This window comes from Saccoglossus kowalevskii, chromosome 12 (assembly GCF_978046115.1).
Source record: "Saccoglossus kowalevskii chromosome 12, keSacKowa6.1, whole genome shotgun sequence".
Taxonomy (NCBI): Eukaryota; Metazoa; Hemichordata; class Enteropneusta; family Harrimaniidae; genus Saccoglossus; species Saccoglossus kowalevskii.
The window spans coordinates 8,403,375-8,419,681 of NC_140652.1; the positions used below are offsets into that span (position 1 = coordinate 8,403,375).

Sequence of the window (16,307 nt, forward strand, 5' to 3'; positions counted from 1 at the left end):
CGGCATGACAAAAACGCAATGTAATGCAATATGACGATGAATGTTCGCCCATTCTTCCATGTATTTTGGCGATATGAATGACTCAGACTAGTTGTCGGAAATATTCAATATGGCGACACGACAACTTCCGGTATGTTAGTTGAAAATGCGTGTTCTCTCAATTTAACAATTTGTAATGGTGGAAAATAATTAAACGCAAGTTGTTTACACAAAAATAAGTATTACATATTTGTTGAGACATTTATTCTCTCAATTTAACAAATTGTAATGGTGGGAATTAATCAAACGTACGAGGCACGGAATGTTAATTTATTATTTTGTGTATACTAGAATAAAACGTACTAATAATTCAAAATTACGTACGTATTGGAGGCCGTGGCGTGTGTGTTTTAAAAATTATGTGTCTTTAAAAAAGACGTGTGCGATTAAAAACGACGTGTGTATTTTAAAATAATGTGTGCTTAAAACTGACGTGTGTTTTTTTAAAAATGACGTGTGTGTTTTTTGTCCATACATTTATTCTCTCAATTTAACAACTTGTAATGGTGTAAAATAAACGAGAGTTGTTTACACCAAAATAAGTTTCAAATATTTGTTGAGAAATTTGTTCTCTCAAGTGATCAATTTGTAATGGTGGAAAATATCTAAACGCAAGTTGTTTACATCAAAATAGGTGTCAAATATTTGTTTATACATGTTATTCTCTCAATTTAACAACTTGTAATGGTGGAAATTAATTGAACGCGACTTGTTTAATCATTTGACTTCATTCCAACTTACCCACAGACAGTGCACAAGAGAGTATCATTATTGAGCTACAATTATTAACAGGAACGTGTCTTGGCATTAGGGTTAGGGTCGGATCAGGTATGGGTAACGGAATTATTAACAGGAATGTGTCTTGACATTAGGGTTAGGGTCGGATCAGGTATGGGCAATGCAATTATTAACTGGAACATGTCTTGACATTAGGGTTAGGGTCGGATCAGGTATGGGCAATGCAATTATTAACAGGAACGCGTCTTGGCATTAGGGTTAGGGTCGGATCAGGTATGGGCAATGCAATTATTAACAGAAACGCGTCTTGGCATTAGGGTTAGGGTCGGATCAGGTATGGGCAATGCAATTATTAACAGGAACGTGTCTTGGCATTAGGGTTAGGGTTGGGTCAAGTATGGGCAATGTAAATGGCAAGGTGTATATTAACGGGTTATGGCCTGCATATAGTTTACACAAAGAGAAAACACCAATATTATTGACAATTGTGACTCAGCACTAGAAATATGTTGTATATTGTTATATATACACACTATATGCAAACACAACCAGTCAGTTCCTCGTGGTCTTGTGGGTCAGTTGTCCATATAGTGATCAGGAGGACCTGGGTTCAATTCTCATCCCTGCCTGTCGTTTATCACAATAAATCTAAGTTTGACAACAAATTACCTATAAATAGGAGTTAAATCTTATTACTCGTGTGAAGACACTCGTGTTGTCCAGTGCGCTGGAAACTCAAAGATTGCAAATTCAAATGAAAGATATTTATAAACATATACAACTTCAGTATATCAAGACAGAACACAAGAATACTACCTCACATGGAAACCAGTCATAGATGACTAAGTGTGCGTCGAAGTATGAACAGGCTTCACAATGCGCCAGTGAAATGTGACACAAAATTTCCAATTCTTCTCCCAAGAGGAAACCATTTCGCAAAACTTGTGGTGACCGCCGCCCATTCAAATATTAAACACTCGGGTTCCCAGGCAACAATCACACATATTCGCCAAAGATTTTGGATTCCACAAATTCGGCCGTTTGTAAGATCGATACTGAGAAATTGTGTTGTCTGTCGGTTAGTGTGTGGAAAACCCTACAGGAAACCGATTCCGTGAAACGTGCCTTCAGACGGTTTGCTGCGAGGCGTTCATTACCTAGTAAAATTATTTCGGACAATGGATCAACGTATCTTTCCGCAGCTAAAGAAATACAGAAATTATTCGAGTCAGCGTCAATTCATAACTACTTTGCAAACCACCGCATGGAGTGGTCCTTCATACCAAAACGTGCCCCTTGGTTTGGAGGATTTTGGGAGAGACTTATTGGTATGACAAAAACATCCCTCAAAAAGGTCCTCGGTCGCGCCTTTGTGTCTGTTGACGAACTGCAAACAGTTCTTACAGAAATCGAAGCCCACTAACTTATCTCTCCTCTGATTCCAATGATTTACTACCATTAACACTTTCACATTTTTTACATGGCCGCCTTATTACGACTATGCCGTATTACAGTGTAGATGAGGAGGAACTAAATGACCCAACATATGGCAATTTTGAAAACCTCCAAAAGAGATCTGAACATTTAGCCAAAATTCAAAATCATTTTTGGAAAAGATGGGCTCAAGAGTATCTAAATTCGTTACGCGAACAAGGGGCCCTACAAAATCAAATTCGGGTGGGAGATATAGTTTTGGTGGAAGACACTTCTGTACCACGGATAAAGTGGAAACTGGCCATGATCGAACAACTGAACACCTGAAATGATGGTTTAATGAGGTCTGCATATACCAGGACAGCCACTGGCAAGACTAGCAGGCCCATTACAAAACTTTATCCATTGGAGGTCAATTATCAATTAGCAAATGGTAAAAATTACACTCCTACTGAAGGCAGTGTACAATCTAAGGTTAATGATACCAATATTGTGAGACCAACTCGCAAGGCGGCTACGAAAGCTCGCCAACGCTTTAAAGTCTGGTCATCGATTCTCTCTACATAACGTTGGTTTATGTAATGTATCAAACAGTGGTTAACATTTTCGTTTCCATGCAAACTTTATTAACCTTGTGAAATACTTGGTCATTGAGAACTTTATTTCAAGTTAGTATTTGTAACATTCGTTTCATGTGTTATCGTAATTTAGGTTGATAACTTTATACCTTGTTTAAAAAAATCATTCAGTCTTATATTTATTCACGCCATCGTTTAGACGATCCTTTTAGACAGATGGTAAGTATTAATAAATACTTAATGAGTTACTGTAGATTGCCACGCCTGGGAGAAATTATAACAAAAGGGAAAGGCATTAAAAGCCGGATTGTCAACATTCGATTATGTGTCTAACAATATGTTAGAACCCAGCGTTTATTTACCAAGTATAATTACATTCCAGACGGTGTTGAGTTTTAGTATTAGTAGTAGTATTTTATGGATTATTTCTTGTAAACGTCTTATTTGTCATGCTCCATCTGTTAATCCTGCTGTTAATACGATTTACAGGATGTGTTTATAAACAGTCATGTAATCTTTATTATTCGGTGTTTTTCATCTTTGCTAGGGGGAGGATGTCGGGAACCGTGTGCAAATGTAAGCTCCACCCATCAACACCTCCTACTTATTATGTTAATTATATGTCACTCATTTAAGTTTACTCATTAATATTCATAGTGTTATTGTTATATAAGCATTGTACATTGTACTTGAATTTGAGTGCTTCGTTAGAATAAAGCGTTGTGAGAACCAACTCCACTTCACGCCTTTGTTGGCCATTCTTTTCTCTCCTCTAACGGACCCTATCTCAAGTGCGTAAGCACATGAACATAGTTGACAAGCAGCATGTAACTACAGACACGAGCATGAAGTCACATGCAACAACGGACATGGGGATCATTGCTGCTCTGCAAATGTATTGAACCCCTAAAGATTGCTAATTCCGCCTTTCTAACTCTTCCCCTCAAAATAATATATCGCCCCTTTTCAGAATGTATTGAACAACTAATTAATGAATATTCATAATCACATAAACTACCACGTCATGCACAAATTAGCATAATCTTAAAAACATTGCATAAAGTGTAGGTACGTCTTCTGGAGCCCTGCTCAACTTTATGTGCAATGTCTTAAGTACCTTTATTGTATTTTGTATATACCATTTTGTATACACGAGCAAACGACCCCAATTGAAGGTCCTGTATTTTGTGATGTCATCAATTCGTGTGTAGGTACGGCTTCTGGAACTGTGCCTCTGTCCGTCACGTGCGTACGTTCGCTGAACATAAAAAACGCTAACCTATTTAAAGCGTTCCCCATCAAATTTTGCAAAGATTTGACACCACGATGTTACGACCACTCAGTGTGCCAACCACCACACCTCAGCTAGGCTGCTTGTCACTTACAACACAATGCGTTTCACACAACTTGCACAGGCTTCAGTTCATAACTTGCTTCAATAACTGCCTGCAATCACGGTAATTAACTACTTTCCGCACTTTTTGTGTGTTCAGTCGTCGCTGGTACCCTGATAAGTGACACTACTCCAGGTGCTATTTAACCAAGCCCAAAACTGAACTGAGGAAATTGACTTCTTGTTCTATTTGGCGAAAGTTCCATCTGACTGCCCGTTATTGTTCGAATGCAGCAATCCAGAAAAAAATGGCAGACATTTGTGATGGGTTAATTTTGATATCTTTGAACCCTTCACCTACCCAGGAGTCGGATATTCTCCATGTTGGACTAACAAAACACACAGAAGCTGAATTCGTGTCACGCTCAATTCCTCGACTGCCCTCATGGCAACCAATAAGATTCTCTTTATTTCTCTCTTTCCGATTATCAAACCATACATGGGACTTCAAGACCTTGGATGCATGGCCCCTACACATCCTACTCATATAGCCAATCACACGAAGTTTTTAACACATCGTAGCACAATTAATTAATCGTTACCATATTAGGAAAGCTACTACAGTACCGCCAATGTCAGCTTATATTTGTGCGCGCCAAAGGTATTGCAATAACATTCTACAGTTGACATTTATAACCATCATTCGTTCCAGAAACTGGCCAAATACCCCAACATGCCGTATAAGCCTGATAATAACAAGCTCATGAGAGTGTGTTGACGGATCTCAGCCAGCCCTGTCATCTGGCATTAATCAGCCAGCCGTTATCAGTAAATGTCATTGTAACTACCAACAAGCGGAAATATAAATCATGACAGAAGGCTGCTTGTGCCAACCATATATCTGATTAGGTGTCGAACCACATCTAATAAATTGTGGGTGTGAAGGTGCAGGTATAAACATTTAGTGGATTAAGTATATACGATCTATGTGTATTAACTGGGTTTTCATGTCAAAACAAGCTACGTGAAAAGGTTACATACATTTTTCAAAATATCATGTGCGAACTTCACTTTTATTATTTCTACAAACTGACAGTGTATTTTGATAAAGCACAGTTCCTGAAGTGCCACCTTCAGACCAATCTTGAGATATCCACATATTGCCAAAGTGTTGATGTATACTACCCATAATTATACAAACACGCAGTTAATATAATCCGATTAGTCGCTACCCGTGATGTCATATTTAGTTGATTGCTCTCTCGGTAATGATGTAAACATGTTATCAAGATCACTTAGTAATGATGAATTAACACAGTGATACTCAAATGATTACGTAGTCGCCACACATATGACTATAAAATATTTTTATCTACACATATATAAAATGTCAGTTCCATCACTGGGATATTGTACGAATGTGCTATTGACCTAAATTGTACACTTTACATTTAGATGCATAATTCAGTGTGGTATAATTACAATGCGACATTTCTCGCAAGAACAAAACATGAACGTAGTCAAAACACAGTACTACAATCTGATAACTGCTATAAAGTGTTCATGATCACTTCTTACCTCGATCGATATAATCGTTTAGCTTCGTTCAGACTGAAAACCACTTTCAGTGGTGTGACATTCCACGTTTAAAAATAAATAATAAATTGACACATGTATTTTTAAGTATTGCAACTGATAGAAATAATACAAACAGAAAACAAAACATATAACAATGTATATTGATTTTGTAAACACCGTTGTTTACAGTCATATTAAAAAGAGAAATTAGTTTAATATTGTATTGTAATTATTGCAATTTTATATATATATAGTGAAATAGTTGTGTAGTTTTATGTATTTTTTAATATATGCACTGTATACAGTCAACCGTAAGCCTTGTTTATATTCTTAATACATTCAAAAGTGTGATATATATTAACTCTTTATGAATCATGTATTGCCGGGTGTTTAGAGATAAAAGCAAATGGACACGTTCAGGTGTTCTTCTACTGTATATTGTACATATTTCCGCATATTGCAGACTATTCACTAGACTACAGGTATCATTAGTAGAGATGGCGATGTGCACGACCCATTATTCACTAGACTATAGGTATCATTAGTAGAAAGTAGTGGCAACAGCAGCATCGTAGGCAGCTCAGCTCCGCTTTTCAAGAGAGACAGTGCTCAAAACCTAGTTTGCGAACTTCTCAACATAATGAAATGCAACGATTCCGATACTACAAAACAAGTGCGTTTATGTCAAGGCGATTTACAGCTATGCCGAAAATGTGAAGCGAAACGCTTCCCTAGAACAAGTGAAAGGCTTGGGAACAAAGAAAAAATGGCGGACGGAACATCACCTCAAGGTATTGAAACCAGACTCGATGTGTTGTGTCGTAAGGTGGACCAGTTATCAGCCATGGTAACTACTATTTCTGATTTGCTAAGATCCGTAGACTATATGAATACATTTTTCGAGAGCTATAGGAAGCAAATGCAAGACTTACAACAGGAAAATAAGAAATTGCGTGAGAAAGTGACGAGTACAGAAGATAAGCTGAACAAGGCAGGAAAAGACATCGAAACAATGCAGCAGTATACAAGGCGCAATAACCTAGAAGTACAAGGTGAAAATACTGACGAAATAATAATTAAAATAGCCGATCTAACAGGAATTCAAGTATTAGAAAGTGACATTGATATCAGTCACCGGCTGCCATTGAAACCAGGGCAAACGCTCATCTGGGATTATCGCCCGCTTTACAAGAAGAAGTACCAAAAATAAATTATATAAAGCAAAGAAGAGCTTGTATAATAAATCTACATCAGATATAAAAATTGGAGGATTACAACGAACAAACCAACGGAAATACCGAAAATAACAAGAAACTTTTTCATGAAACAAATAACAAACGCAAAGCCGCGAAATGGAAATTTATTTGGATTCAAAATGGGAAGATATTTGCGAGAAAAGACGAAGGATCTCGAGTTGTAAAAGTCCATTCAGCAAATGACATTGACCAAATCAACTAGCTTGTAAATGTTCAACCGGTAAGACAAACACTAACTATGAACTGCGCTGATACAGAACAAACAACTGTAAAATATAACTGCCAGTCTTATAGTGTGGTGCAATTTAATACAGGTATAGATACTGCTAGTATATCAAACCCTAAACATCATCCATTTTCCAGTTTCCATCTAAACATTAGATCAATTAGTAAATATTTTGATGACCTTGTTAGTTTTCTTAGCGTAATAGAAAACAAACTATCCATGATTGCACTAACAGAAACTTGGTTACGTAATGAGACTGATTGCTCGCTATTCAATATTCCATCCTACAATGTTATCACCTCCAACCGTATACATTCCAAAGGTGGAGGTGTTGCACTGTATATTCATGACTCATTGTCCTTTTCTCGTGTTAATGATATTGAAATCAGTCATTGCAAGTCACTATTTGTGGACACGATCATAGAAAACAAAAAGTTTGTATTTGGAGTTATATACAGAAAGCCAAATACTCCCCTTCACGAATTCCTAGATACTTTCGATAAGTGTCTAGCTTATATGTCCTCCAAAGACAAAAAAATGTATTATATTTGGTGACTACATCATTGATTTCACGAATCCCAACTCCTGTGCTAGTTATGTTGCCTTACTGAATAGTTATAACTTTGTTCAAACAATTGATACCCCAACTAGAGTAACGCAGAATACAAACACCATTATGGATCACGTAATTACAGATATTACAGATTATTTCATCGAGTCTGGTAGTATTGAAACTATTGTCAGTGACCATTATACAACCTTTGCTATAATTAAAAACCTTGACCATGTTCTAAGCCATAATACATTATTTCACAAATATGACTTTTCACGCTACAGTAAAAGCGATTTCATTTCCGATTTGAGTAATATTTCCTGGCAACCCATATATAACTGTAATGATATTAATTATGCATATGCGACTTTTTGCGACTTGTTTTTAGGTACTATTAAAAAACACGCCCATTAATTCAAGTCAGTACAAAGAAGATATCGGGATACGCAAATCTTGGTTATCAAAGGGGCTAATTATTTCAACTAAATCAAAATTTAAATTATATTGTAAAATGAAAAGATTGCCAAATAATGATGAAATTCGAAATAAATACAAACAATACCGTAATATCTTGACAAAATTGCTTAAGTCAGCCAAAGAAAAAATACTACCATACAGGATTTTTGACTGCCAGTGGGAATATGAACAAAACATGGATGACAATTAATGAAATATTAAATAAAAAGTCTAGCATGACATCACCTAAAAATATTATGGCCAACGACGATAAAAACAAACTATTATCAAAAAGCTTTGATATTGCAACTGAATTTAACAATTTGTTTACCAATATAGGACCCAATCTTGCAGCGAAAATAACCACGCCCACTAAATTTAATGAATATCTGTCAGGAAATTACCCCAACTCATTATTTTTCCATCCAGTCACTGAATATGATATTATAAAGGAAATTGATTGTTTGGACCCCCAAACAACCATGGGATATGACTACATACATCCAAGATTTGTGATTGACGCTATTAATACCATTTCCGGTCCACTCACACATATTGTCAACTGCTCTCTGACCCAAGGCAAATTCCCGGATGCATTAAAATATGCTAAAATTACACCTATTTATAAAAAAGGATCTGCCTTAGATATAAATAATTATAGACTAATCTCGATCAGTATTGCCTGTGCTTAGTAAAATAATTGAATCTGTGGTTACAAATCAACATATGGCATTTCTCGACAAATTTAACATTCTTTTAAATACTCAGTACGGTTTTCGTAAAAAGTACAGCACAAAGCTCGCCCTTGCTGATTCAATCTCGGAAGGGATGAAGGGATTATTACTTTTGGTATTTTCATCGACCTAAAAAAAGCATTTGACACAATCGACCACGACATTCTTTTACAAAAACTGATATACTATGGTATTAGGGGTCTTCCTTTTCTTTGGTTTCGTAGTTATCTTGAAAACCGTCAAGAGGCCGTAAATATTAATGGTACATCGTCATTCTCCAATACGGTCAAGTGCGGAATTCCCCAAAGGTCCATCTTGGGTTCAATATTTTTTCTTATTTATATTAACGACATAAATAAAGCGACTGACGCCTTTAACTTTCGACTGTTCGCTGACGATACAAAGCTGTTTAAATCCCTGAAAAGACTGTTGACCTCGACATAATAAACGAAGACTTCAACAAAGTTGTGAAATGGTGCAAGGCCAACAAACTTACAATTAATGTGCAAAAAACACATTATATGATTTTGAAAACACCCCAACGCCATATTAATGTGGAAGGAAAAATTTATATAGATGGTACATGGGTAGAGGGTGCTTCGGTTACAACATATTTGGGTGTCACCATCGACCCATCCCTGACATGGAAATCTCATATTGAGAAAATAAGTAAAATAATCAGTTCAAAAGTTGGTATTATATCACGTATTCGGCATTACGTGCCAAAATCTATCCTCCTCTTGTTATACAATAGTTCAATTCTCCCGCACCTAACATATTGTATTGAAATATGGGGACATACTTACCCCACTTTACTTGAACCAATTCTACGTTTACAAAAAAAGCTTGTACGACTTATTACCTTCTCTGATTTATATACTCACTCTGCACCTCTCTTTCAACAGCTTGACATCCTTGACATTAACAAACTCTGCAAACTTCACACTTGTTTGTTCATATTTCACCTTAAGAATAATCGCTTTGCCCATGATATCAGTTATTATATTAATCAGCATTCCCATCGTTACCCAACAACAGCCATTTCAAATGGAAACTTGTCAGTCCCGAAAATGAATTTATCAGTTTCCCAACATAACTTCACATATTCAGCGGTCAAATATTGGAATTCCCTTACTGTCCAAATAAAAGGTTTACGCAATAGAAACCAATTTAAAACAGCACTGAAAAAAATGCTTATATCACAGTGATCATCCTGAGTCGTCCAAATGATGCATACCATTTACTGTTATTTTGTTTTAACTTAGATATTTAATTTACTCAAGTATTTTTTCTGATTAAGTACTTACTCATTTATGTTACCATACTACTTTCTTTTTATACTAGTTATTTATTTTAAGTGATAGGGCCATGAACTAGACTAGTTCTGCTGAACTATTTTCATGGTCCACACAAGAATTATTCAAATTGTGTACAAAATACCTTATATAATTTTCTTCTTTATATATCTCAATCATTGTATACATAATTTTTCTGGTGAAATAAATAAACCAATCAATCAATCAATCAATCACTATCAAACAAGATATTATGCCACTTGTATTTATTTAAAACTGCACTCATAGGTTGTTTCAGGACCATCATACAAGAATATATACAATTAAGTTTTCTACAACTCGTAGCTGTCGATAGTACTGATATGTTGCTGTCGTTATCATCGCGTTATCACTGATCATTTTAATACCATATTAAAATCACATACATGTCTCAATCGAACATTAGTTCCATAGAATATTTACTAAGTACCTACTGTATATCCCCTCTCTAAATAGTAGTGTATCCAGACTTGAGTACAGAGTATATAGCTGAATCGCAAGTATGTTACTTGTTATATGATATACTAAAATTCATATTTTCAGATAATTACACATATTTTATTTACCTCATTGTTGATAACACACACTGGTATAATTTTCATAATATACTCGTGAAATACAATAAAATGCAATAAAACATTTTCCTAAGCTGTGTGCCTTGCAGCAAGTGCCAATATATTGTTTTGATATTTCAATGCACTGGATTGCTGATGTCTTTTATATCATCTGGAAAGAAACTTTATGCTGATATTAGTTCATAGTTTGACAAGACGACTGTTTGGAATGTGTATAGAAGAAATATTATTACAATATATTATTATGCATCAGTCTCCGCTATAAGTTACAGCGTGCCGTGATTTTGCGGTATTTTACCATATTAGGAAATATGAATTCTAAATATGAAATGATTACGATCGTAAGTGTTCTCTAATAGGAAAAACAACCATGGCTGCCATCAGAGTTTGACCGGACTCCACACAAAGTAGTTCACTGTTTCTGTTATAAACATTTTGAATTTCTGCATTCCCATGGTATATCCTTGGAAGGAAAAGATGAAAAATAAGGTTATTACGAGAACACCTCGTGGTATGTACTCAGACAGTGCGCCCATGTCGGTCGATACTCCAGCTGTACTGTCTACGTGCATACTTTGAGGTATCCTCGTAATAACCTCATATTACTGTATTGTCATACAGTCGACCATAGGGTATATTGTCAAAAAAGAAAAAAACGACAACACAGAATAGTATAAACGAGTTAACACACAGCGTAACATATTACAGGGAATATGTAATCACAATCACATTTCAGTTACATTTCAAATAAATTTCTTATGGCTTATTATATATCCCATTTAATATTTGTTTTACAGAAGAACCTGAGCCAAACCAATGAATTTATCGGTGTATCCGCCAAGTGTCTTACATGTGCTTTGACCCAAGCTTTTATTACCCAACGATTATTTTTTTGAAAAGAACCTTTCTATGTAAACGATAAACAGTAATCTCACGAAGAAAATCTGTAAGAAATCTATATAGCGCAAATTATATGTAAAATAGTTCTCATTTTGTCATTTCAACAAAACGCCAATAAGAATTACAATCTGAATGTAAGCCATGGCACAACATGTAATGAACTCAGTTTACTATTTTTTGACTATAGCAGTTAGAACAGGGACCTTCCACATTGCTTTTCCTTCTTCAGTCTTCTCGCATTTTGATTCAGAAAGAAGAAAAACATCTTCCAAAAATTCTTCTTTGAAGTCGTCAGGTATACGCTCCAGTTGAGCGAGAAAGGTTTTAATAAAATCTAGAAATAAACAGAGGCGATATACTTGTATAGTAAATATATAGTTGATAGTTATACCAATCTCAGCATCTATACTTCACTTCACTGCCCCTCACTAACATTACTCTTTGCCATTACTTACCTTTTGTTTGCAAATCATTATCAAAGTGGTAGAACTTTAACGTGTTATCCACTTCTACTTTGACATCAACAAAACCAGCTTTTCTGAGAATCGCAGCGAAATCTTCAGCATTTCCTTGTAGTGGATAATGTTTATACTGAAATCCCTGTGGTGTTAAGTTGGGTTGATGTGATAAACAAAATGCTTATCAAAAGCAGGTAGTGAGAATGAGGGCAAATGAATTAGATAGTGTTCCATCGTCCGTCAAAGCTCCCAATGCATGAGAGTTATACAGTATTTGAGGTTATTTAAAATATATTAAAACACAGGTAAAACAATTTCAAACCATTGTCAGTGTTCGCAAATATCTTATTGTAATGCATTACATTACAGTATCACGAGAGAGAAATGTTTTTTTTTTCCACATACAATTTGATGAATTTTGAATTATATCAACCAACATTATTTTGGAACTTCTAATTGTGAATGCCTAATTCATATTTAATTTGAATGTTTGTAAACCACTGAAAATATTAAGCATTTAAGCTGGTTGCTATATGTGGAATCATGGCTGCATATGACACACCCTATCAAGGTGCAAATATAAAGACGCCAAAACGTGCCTTTTTATATGGTGTGTTTAACATGGTAGTCGATTAATGAGTTCACAGCTACACACAGACACATGTTATAGAAGGTTCACAGAGCACAAAACATACACTCTCGCCTCGAGAGTATAAATTTAGATGTGTAAATTTGATTAAGATTTAAATGATTATGAATATGTATTAGGTAACCATGCTTTATTGCACTTAATAAAACGAGCGATATGTCATGTACGTCACTGTTAGAGGATTACCCATTGACATATCATCAAACATTTTACTGTACATTTACAAACCTTCACAAATTGTTGCCATCTTGGTAACTCAGAGATAGTTTCTAGAATTACATTGACAAACAATGATGTGTTGTTGACTGACATATTTATATAGCCCTCGCCACCTGGTTTTAATCATTCGTAGAGATATTTTATGGTATCAGACCAGTTAGATATCCAAAACAGAGCATAATATGCCAACACTTTATCGAACGAGTTTTTCCATTCTGACTTGAATGTTTCAGTAGCTCCAACATCACCAACAAGATATGCAATATTGTCAGCGTTGTATGTAGATTTGGCAATATCTATCATAGTCGGATTGATGTCAATTGCTAAAATGGGTAAAAAAGTAAAGAGACATTATGTGATTACAATATATAAACATCAACATTGACAGTTATGTTTTCGCTGGACATAAAAAGCATTAGAACTAATTATGAGACAACATGTATCCTTGTCAAATTGAATGTGAGACCACTTGCCCGTTTGAATGCTAAAGTGAAAAAGGCTAAATCAGCTGACAGACAAAATGCAGTAATCTATATAGAGTGCAACATTTCATTTACACTGATATATCATTGTATTTTAGTTAATAAAGAGTTTAAAGTTTTCAAAGTTCACACAAACGAACACTTGGCAGGTCTAGACTGTACTACCTCTGTCAAAATGTTATTATATTCATGATAGATGTTTGTCAATACAATTTACTTTAATGAAATAGTAATACTTATTACTGGACTTGCAAGTTTTACTTTTGTTCTGCATCCCCTCTACACGGTCGTAGTAACTAACCTGTAGTATACTTTATCCCGGCATTTTTAGTCACCAGTTTTGTTAACTCTCCTGATCCACAGCACACATCGAGTAAAGAATCCGACTTTTGAAAATCCAACCTTTGTGTTATGTCGTCTGCTGAGATATGAAGAAAACGCGTTCTATATGAAGAAAACGATATCACTCCTTTGGCGTTCATGGCTGACAGTCGGAGTTGATTAAAACAAGTCTAAAACAAAATAGATACAATCGTTTTACAATAACGTAAAGTTGCTTACAATAGAGTAAACATGCAATGTTGCCCCAACATGTGACAATAAAAAACACAGCACCACGAGCTGATAATAAAAACAAAACACGTTCGGTTAATGTGTGTATCACCTTGATCATTCTGGTTTCTGTCTTTGACAAAGGTCAGGTTGTGGTTGCCTAGTCGATAAGTAAAATTAGCATGTGTGCTCAACTAATTACAACTGGAATATAACAAATAACAGATCAGTACGTTTTCTTTTTGAAGCCACTGTATATATTTGTACTATCATATACTTGGGAAAAATATATTTCTAAACTTATTAGGGGTTACGTACCTGAACATATGAATATTATTGATGAAAACGTACACCATATATAATTGTCATGGCATAATGCATTGTCTTGCCAGGTTCATTCTCTTATTGAGACATTATCTTTAGCTAATTATTCGTAGAGTTTCCCAGGTAATATAAGTCGCCTTGCGGTAATTGTTTACGAAAACTATACTGTGAGTGTTTAACTCCATGTGACTTTTCTACACTTAACCGACTGGATGTAGCCAAGATTAAGTCTTCTATCACGAAAATCAAACCCGCAGTCACACAGATAAATGGTGAACACGGTAACCATTTTGACATATCTACAATGACTACGATTTCTTGTAAAACAAGATGCAAATGATTGTAATGCATGCAGCAAAAATATAAGATTTGCAAGCAGGCTAGACATTTCAAACACAAAGTTGTATACAAACGAAGGTGAATTAATATTATGATCAGTGTCGATTTTAAAATCCAACTGCACGAACGTGATAAAGGTCATTTAAATAATTTGACTTGTGTATATTCACAGTAATACTAGGCTCCTAGTTAGCGAGAAACTATACAACCTGGTACTCAGGATTGTCGACATTATGATACAGTTCATACATGTTTAGAACCTCACTAACAAATTTCAGGTTTGTGGAATATGATTGCATCTCAAAACTTTTCTGTTTACTAGAATAATGACTGCATGGCATTTCACCCCCAAAAAGAATAAAGCAAGGAATAAGATGTTTTCAAAAATTAACTACAGAACAGATATAAAAGGTATGGTTTATTGCCATAACCTTCAACTTCACAATCGTTCAAACCAATAAGAACACATTGTTGAATTTAAAACAGACATTAATGTGTAATCGTGTATTGAATTAGACACATGGATTAATACAAGATTAATACAAGAAGAAGATGGACCATTATGGATGGACCATTATAGATTAAAATTCGTAGTTGTACATTTATACAAAACAAATACTTCACCAATATGCAGAGTTTGATGAAAGTTATTTTAAGTGTATGCAAGTCGGTCTCAAATACCAGATATGCCAGGGATTTCTGTGTTCAGAAGTAGGTCGAAAATAAAAAAAAATATGTTGCGATATAGACACATCACATGATACGATCTCGCTTAACCTGGCTCTTTGCCAGGCCTCTTCGATGGTTTGTGGTCGATGTGCAATTACTTGACCCTTAATGTCATTTTGTAGTCCGGGCGTCTTATGAAGTCAGGCACAACGCAAGTAGATACTTATTGCATTATCTTCTACAGATTAATCGACTCCTTTTTATCGCTCAGATAGCTTTATTTCAAGTACCCAATCTAAATTAGCGTTCTCGAAATGCGCGATAAATGCTGCAATCAAAGCTTCATAACCATCTCTCACTTGTGGCGCCAATTCGTTTACCAAAATCTCGGCTGGACCCGCCATTAACATTCTAAAACCTGCACCCTTTTTACCGTCCTGTAGTTGGTTAAAAATCTGCATATGCATTAAATTTTTGTAACCAATTTGTTGCATTCTCCAATTGTTTTCCTTTAAGGTATAGATGCAGGTTCGTGGGCAATTGGGAGTGAATTGTTTTTTTTTTTTGCTGTTTATTATCAAAACAGTCTTGGCTATAGAATTGTAGAATTGTGAATAGTGGAACATACTCAAAAGACGATTTTAAAATATAGATAACAGATGCAAACATTCTTTCTTTTGAATACTTAGCAAGATTGAGCAAGGCTCTACATAAATAATAAAAAAACATGTTGAAAAAAGTAATGATGTGACGGATAACTTTTTACAAAATGATAATACATTTAAATTTAGAACTGTTACAGCCATTTTAATTATGAGCATTAGCAAACTTCTTACTGAGTGAATGTTTATGCAAATTAGCAATTATATCAGCTTCTTTTT

General features: G+C 35.2%; 1 protein-coding gene across 1 annotated transcript; it reads right to left on the reverse strand.

The window, feature by feature from the left end:
- Window positions 1-11,904: 11,904 nt before the first annotated feature.
- LOC146735476 (uncharacterized) lies at window positions 11,905-13,153 on the reverse strand. The gene is made up of 3 exons (XM_085505869.1): window positions 13,070-13,153; window positions 12,190-12,334; window positions 11,905-12,068 (listed from the first exon to the last, which is right to left on the reverse strand). The coding sequence occupies exons 1-3, from the start codon at window positions 13,151-13,153 to the stop codon at window positions 11,905-11,907; spliced, it is 393 nt and encodes a 130-aa protein (XP_085361995.1).
- Between the last annotated feature and the right edge of the window lie 3,154 nt (window positions 13,154-16,307).

Coding starts and splice junctions, on each gene's coding strand:
- LOC146735476 (XM_085505869.1), bottom strand. CDS start 13,153: ATGTCAGTCAACAACACATCATTGTTTGTCAATGTAATTCTAGAAACT. Junction 12,335..13,069: donor GATGGCAACAATTTGTGAAG/GTTTGTAAATGT, acceptor TTAACACCACAG/GGATTTCAGTATAAACATTA. Junction 12,069..12,189: donor TAATGATTTGCAAACAAAAG/GTAAGTAATGGC, acceptor GTTTATTTCTAG/ATTTTATTAAAACCTTTCTC.